General features: G+C 38.9%; 1 protein-coding gene across 1 annotated transcript in view; it reads left to right on the top strand.

The window, feature by feature from the left end:
- abhd17c (abhydrolase domain containing 17C, depalmitoylase) overlaps nucleotides 1-7,307 on the top strand; it is a 50,555-nt gene that overhangs the window by 32,064 nt on the left and 11,184 nt on the right. The window contains exon 2 of the mRNA XM_005742892.1: nucleotides 4,029-4,208. Within this exon, the coding sequence (XP_005742949.1) occupies nucleotides 4,029-4,208 (180 nt within the window). The remainder of the gene's footprint in view (nucleotides 1-4,028; nucleotides 4,209-7,307) is intronic.

The raw sequence follows: 7,307 nt of genomic DNA, 5'->3' as shown, positions 1-7,307 counted from the left end.
CGCTTCTGTCAGTCTGCCCCAGGGCAGCTGTGGCTACACCTGTAGCTGCCTCCACCAGTGTGTGAATGTGAGAGTGAATGAATAGTGGTATTGTAAAGCGCTTTGGGTGCCTTGAAAAGCGCTATATAAATCCATTATTATTATTATTATTATTATCATTATTATTATTAAAATGATTGGCTCCTAAAGTGTGTGACATCTCAGGGGAAAAAAAGCACCGAAATAAAGCACTGAAATGTGCGCTGCTTTTTGGTCTGGTTACTACCGTTTATGTCAGAACCTACCGGTACCCATCCCTACCCATAACTGATAATTTATTTGAGATTATTAATTTGTGGTGTTACCGACTTGCATGTCTCACCCATTCAGAGCCTTTCTATGTGTAGACATTTTACATGTGCTTCCTGGTGCTCCAGTTTTTCGCCTCATCAGAAAACATGCTGGAGTGAAGTTGACCATGAGCAGAGATGGTGCTGAAAGTTAAAAAGGGGCAGAATAACAACAACCCACATTCATCAAGAATCTAATATGAAATCACACCATACTATATCACTGTCATCAGGCAGGGACAATGCAAAGCAAACGTAGCCTATGTTTTACCTGATGGGTACACTGTTGCTGTTGAGGTGTTGCTGCTGCTCCTGATGGTGCTGGAGGGCAGGGCTGTGTTGATCTGACACTGTAGACATTAAAAAGTCCACAGGAGAGCTGGTAGCTGATTAAACAAGTGTTATGAGATAATAATAAAATGCAAAGATCGGTGACAGCGCCTGTGACTTACTCTCTTCCTCCTTCCATCTCCTCATCTAAACTATCACTCTCCATTTGCTGTCCCTCTGAGAACGAGGCACAGTCTGCTGTTGCATTAGTCTGTTATTGAATTACCCACACATACAAAAACTCTTGCACCTAATCCATAATAGAGAAATAATAGAAAAATGTTATAGAACCAAAACATTATTTATTATTGTTTTTCTACTTGAACACCTCTGCAATGCAACAACTGGTATACGTGTTATTGTTACCTGTGCTCTTTAATCCAGCTGGTGAGGGATGCACTGCATCACACAGCTCCTTTTGTCACAGTTTCCTCCTCATGTCTGGACCATGTTATATCATGATTAATAATTTTTTTAAAAAGTCTATACATATAAAACAAACACACACACATACAGTGACATTTTATACCTTCTCCAGAATACTGTATATCATAGGTGTCAAACCAAATGACACCTATGATATACGGATGTAAAAGGCATTTTGGTGATAAATGTTGCCTTAAAACATGTATTTTGTTGACAAAATGTGCAAGTTTCCTATGACATACACACTCATGACTCAATCTTGGTCATTGTTGAACTGGACTCCAGCCGTCGAAGTTCCTGCACATAATTGCATCGATCACAGTGTTGAAGATACCACATCACCTTTGCTGAAGCTGGTTCTGCATTATATCTGCCAGATATTATGGCTCTTAAGCGTTCTTTTCCACATTGTTCACGGCATACCATAAATCACCATGTTGTTGAGAGATCTTATTCTTAAACCACTGTTTTTCACAGTGTTGACTGACTCCCGATATTTATCCCTGAAAAACAGGTCATTTCAGTAAATTGCTCTGTTTTCAAGATGTTCCACTGGGTGTCTTAAAACATATCTGTAATTTTTGGCCATTTAAAAAAAACAAAACACATTTATGCCTTTTGTCTGCTGAGGGCTCATGAAAGTCATTTGGTGATGTCCATCTGCTTGGTCTTCTTCTTTTTGTTCTTCATCGTTTAGTAGCCATGATATACAGTTGCATTCATTCTCAACGATGAGTCTCTTTTCCTTACAATGGTCTGTCTGGTGCTCCAAAGTCCAGGGAGTTGTGAGTCAGATGGCACCCAGCGGGGACTTTGCCCATCCATGTGTCAGGTCATAATCAGCTGTCAGGATGACTGCGCAGTTCAGTAGCTGCTTATCAGAGGAAGTACTTGTCTAGGCCAAAAGATTAGTCACACCCAAGCTGTTATCTGAAGAGCTGTTGCAATGACATCTCTTCATAGGGGACGTCCAACACAGCACCTCTACTCCAAATCCTTTGTAAAGCTGGATTTGGAAACAGAATGGTTTAAAAAAAACAAAAACGACAACAACAACAAAAAAAACCTTTGTGTGTTTGCTGTGGTATAGTTTGTTTCCCAGCACTGTCAGGGAATGGGAGGGTTTGTTTTAAGCTTCCTTTCCAGATTGTGAGTGAAGGCAAGAGGACATGCCATCCAGAATCTCCTCTGCTTGACAGACTAACTGTTTTCTGTCAGGACTGCAGTACTTTAGAAGAGAAGCTGGGAAACGCTATGCCAGTTTCCAGGTCACATGTCTAATGGTTGATCCACTGTCATACTGTTACTGAAAGAATTTCTCAGTAGTTAAATGTAGGGCTGCAACAATTCATCAATTAATTCAAATAATTCGATAATAAAAAAAATGCTCCACACAAATTCTTTGCTTCGATGCTTCCTTTAATACATGCTTGAGTGTTTCACCCACGACAAAAAACAGACGTATTTAGGAGCAACGTTTAGTTTATTATGAATCTCATAATAGTGTCATTATTTTAATACACCAGTAGGGTGATAACATAAAGATCACATTCATTGTCATCTAGATTTATACTAGATGATAAAAGCAGTGCAGCTCCAACAACACAAGAAATGAGTTTATGCTTGAGAAAAAGAATTGTTGGTACTAACAAAGCAGGAGATGAATATACAAAGTTACCATAGTGTTATGAAATGGAGTGGGAATCAAGAAATTCAAACAGAACAAGCCTGGCAGAGGCAGGAAGCAAAAGATTCCAAAGACACTGGGAACAAACTAGCAAGAATTGTCTTCCAAAACAGAAGTGAAGGACTTGGCCAAGTTGGGAATTCTAGTCTCAAAGAGGACAACCACTAGAACACTGAACACAAATGGAAAGCGAGGTCGTAGACCAAGAAAAACACCACTTTTGCAGGCGAGACACCATCAAGACGGAGGACAACGTGGACAAAAATTATGAATACTGGAACTGCATCCTTTTATTTGATGAAACTAGAGCTCTTTGGACATTGAGACGCTTTTTTGGAGAAAGAAGGGAGTGGCGTGCATCCCAAAGAAACATTCTTCAAGTATATCTGGAACCAGGAATCCAATCAAAGTGGAAGGAATCGTGAATCTCTTTCAAAGTCTGTGGGGTGAACTGAAGGTCCAGCTTGAGAGACTCACTCTTTCACAAAAACACTTTTTTCTATGTTTAAGTGCTTTCTATCCAATATTCACTCTAATATCATTAAACAGGGATATTTGGTATGGACACCCAGGGAGCACCCAGGGATCGAAAGGCCAACCTTATGATTAGTAGATGACTATTGGCACCTGGGTCTATCAGGTCTAATAATTTTGACTGTGGTAAAGTCTTTGTTTTTCTGTATTGTAAAATAAACTATTCAATTTAGAAAGCTGCTGAATGTTAAATGTACAAACATAGTCTAAACTCCAATGACAATAATATAAGAATCTAAATATTTTGCTGATTAGGATGAAAAAATATATATTATATATTATATTGTGTTATATACTGTTCAAAAAAAGGGAACACAAAAAGAAGACATCGCCTGACTCAAAGTGATTCTCCGCCAAACAGTCCTCGTTCATTAAGTGCTCTACAAACTAACATTACAGCTGACAGCTGGATTTTCCTGTCTCAGTTTAGCCATCAACAAGAGAACCAGAGTAAAATATGGACAGAAAAACCTTCATCTTATTTATTTAATTTATTTTTAGCAAAAACCCATATTTGCAGCCAGGGTCAGCACGAATGTGACCCCTTCAGACTGCCTTTTAGTTTTAAACTTCTAATTTAAGCACTTGCTGCTTAAATGGCGTCACAGATGGTTTAAATGAGCCTGTAGTAGTTTATGTAGTGTTTCATGTGTGAAGCCTTGTGTATGCTGAGTAACATCACAGTATAAATGAATGTGGCTTTTCTGTGTGTCTTTGTAAAGGTATGGTGTAACTCCTGAGAATATCATCTTGTATGGTCAGAGCATCGGCACGGTGCCCACCATCGATCTGGCTGCTCGCTATGAATGTGCTGCCGTCATCCTGCACTCACCACTAATGTCGGGCTTGCGGGTGGCCTTCCCTGACACACGCAAGACTTACTGCTTCGATGCCTTCCCCAGGTATGTGTTAAAGACGCAATCAACACTCATTCATGTCACAACGTGGGCAACCAGCAGTGTTACAGTTTTATTGTAACACTGATGCGTTAAACCTCTCTGATGTAAAGGTAAAAATGTAACTTTCTGTCAGGCAACTGCTTCACGGCTAGTAGGAGGGAAAAGAGTAAAATTAATAGAGAGAGGAAGAAAAAAACTCTGAGCTCAAGTCCTTTCTGTTTCTGGAACCGAAAAGTCTCTTTGTCATATTTGTGTGAGCACTTTTTGATGTATGTGTGTATTAAAAAAAACCAAACCAAACGTTGAAACTTAAACATGATTTAAATGAACTTTTAGGCTCCACCTGAGTTTTTATTGCACCCATAATATAAGGAAATGGCTGATGCATTTATTTATTACCAGAAGTAAATTTCTATAAAACAGTTGCTCATATATTTGAAGGATCAAACGTCAGCATGAAGACAAAGCATACAACACAACAATAAAAGGAAGCACAGATATTTGCTCTGGAGTCTTGCAGCACCAGATGTGGCTGCGAGGTCACATGTGGCTGCCTCTGAAGCAGAGGTTGGAACGTAAACAAAATTCAAGCTGGCATCTAAAAACTGGGTGTTGGTCTATGAGAAATGACATTTGTAAAAAGCAGCAGCAACAAGTGAAATGTTTTTGGGGTTTATTGTGCCTGTCCTCTCTGGACTGTAGCAATCAGGATTGTCTGTCACAGCCCAACAGATCGTTACAGCTTTTATCATACTGGCCCACTTGATTGTCATAGTTTGTTCGATCTTTATTATTTATTTATTTATTTTTACTTTTAAGTAGTGCTGTCAATAGATTAAAAAAGACTAACTCACAATTTTCTGTAGTTAATTGCGATTAATCGCAATTGCTTGATCAATAGCCTGGTTGCAATTACATTTTTTTCAACTTTATATTTAAGCTTGTAACTGACATTTATGCAACATAATGAAGCAGAATAAACACAAAGAATGCTAAATGCTTAAATTCAAAGAGAATATGAATAGTTTCAGTCTTTTAACACAGCTTCTCTCCTGTGAAATACAACTTAAAAAACCCCTATATACTAATAGGTAAGTTTACACTCATATATAATATATATTAGTGCTGTCAAACAATGAAAATATTTAATCAGATTCATCACAGGGTTACTGTGGATTCATCTTGATTAATCACAATTAAATATCATTCATTTTTATTCTATATTAATCGCATTTCATTTTGCATGAGCAAACAGAAAAAAGGGAAAATATACACACTTAACATGTTTATTGAACATCTTAAACCTTCATGTAAACAAAAAACTGTGAACATTTATCCTCTCTCTGTGTCACTCTTGGAGAGGCACTTCAAGTCCTTGAGACGAGGAACCAAAGCTTGTAAAGCGCCTGTTCCCAACGACATTAACAGGTCTGCAGTTTGTTGCAATCCACTTGGCATCAATCAATATGTCCGAGGTCGACTTACCGAGCCCCTGATGCTCCGTGAGCAAGCTGGGTGACACGTTAGCCAAAGTGCTAGCAGCATCCCTGACTAACATAAGCTTCGCTTCAATGTGATATTTTAAGCTGGAAGTGCTTCTGTAAAAATAAAATTCCTTCTGCCGAGACAAACTGCCCGAAATGCGTTGACAGAAACATTTCAGGGATTTTGAGTCATTCTGCACTCCAGATGTGTTGGCGTTACATTTTTTGTATCGCGTTAATCGTAATGACGGCGTAATCTGCGTTAATTTTGACAGCACTACTTTTAAGTTATTAGATTCTAAACTGACAGGACTAGGGATAGAAAGGTGAAAGACGAGGAAAAGAGAAGTTGGGAAGAGGCTCAGAAAGACAGAGGAGAAGAGAGACGGAGAGAAAAGACACTAAAAATGCGTTTGATCACCTGCTGGGAAAAAAACTAAAACAAGCACAAGGAAAACATCACAGTAGGGAAACCACAGCTACAACCAACATAAACACAAACAGCAGTAAATAATAAATATTGAATGTTACTGAGCAGCATGCAAGACCGACAACCCACGATATGTTTAGAAGCAGCAGCCAACCAAGACGTGTTTGTGAACACCAGTCTGTACTCAGGTGTGTGAAGAATCAAAACAGTGCACGCTGCAAAGCATTTCAAACGCATGTTACCACAAAGGCAACTGACATTATTTGAAGCAGTGCCATCCTTGCACAGCTGACCGTTTACCTGCACAGTGCAAGACTGTACACTCCCGCCTTATGTCAAAAGAGACAGTAATATCAGAAGAACAACAGGCTGCTTTACTGTAAAAACCATGCCAGCAACCACAGTCAAAAATGTCTGAATTACGTGGCTGATTAAAGTAATTGGCCCTCAATACTCTTTAGCCAGGAACTATAAGACAGCGCAAAGATTATAGACCAGGGATGTCAGGTTTAGGACCCTGAATCATCCAGGCAAAGATGCTAATCTGGCCAAAGGTTAAGGAGGTCATAAATTTGGGACTTTTAACTGTTTTTTCACAAGTTTTACAGCTTTTCCTGCAGGTAAAGACCTCTCTCATGGCAATTCATACTACACTGTAGTAATTAAGTAATGAATAAACAGTGAAATGAGCAAGTACACAATAAAAATAAAAAATATAGCGTATAGCACTTTACAACTCCACAACTTTGATGGGTTCTTTTGCACTAATAATGTATTTTCACTTAAACAAGCAGCTGTTTTTTATCTGCATTAAAGTTATATAAAAATGTAACAGTGCAAATTTCTCGCTGACAGTTTAACCAAAAGGCATTTCCAGTGGAAACTGGCCGACACATCCTCAGCATAACCATGTATAATATCCACAAAACTTAAAGAGAGGTTAAACACACACAATACGGTAATATCATGTTGAGGTGCAGTACGTATCACTCCGCCAGGCTCCGCCTACGATAGCCGTAATGCTCCATTGCAGGTTCACAATGTACAATGCGGGTCGTACTGAAACATCTGACAGATTTTTGAGCGCCGTGCACATAAAATCGTTTCGAGGTCAGTAAACACAACCAGAGTTCATACATAAGGCACACGGGATTATAAGGGGCTCTGTCGACTTTCAGAAAAATCAAA

Source organism: Pundamilia nyererei, unplaced genomic scaffold (genome assembly GCF_000239375.1).
Source record: "Pundamilia nyererei isolate P.nyererei 1_Seehausen unplaced genomic scaffold, PunNye1.0 scaffold00124, whole genome shotgun sequence".
Classification (NCBI taxonomy): Eukaryota; Metazoa; Chordata; class Actinopteri; order Cichliformes; family Cichlidae; genus Pundamilia; species Pundamilia nyererei.
The sequence above is the reverse complement of the archived record's forward strand: the minus strand, read 5'-3'. Positions and strand labels throughout refer to the sequence as shown.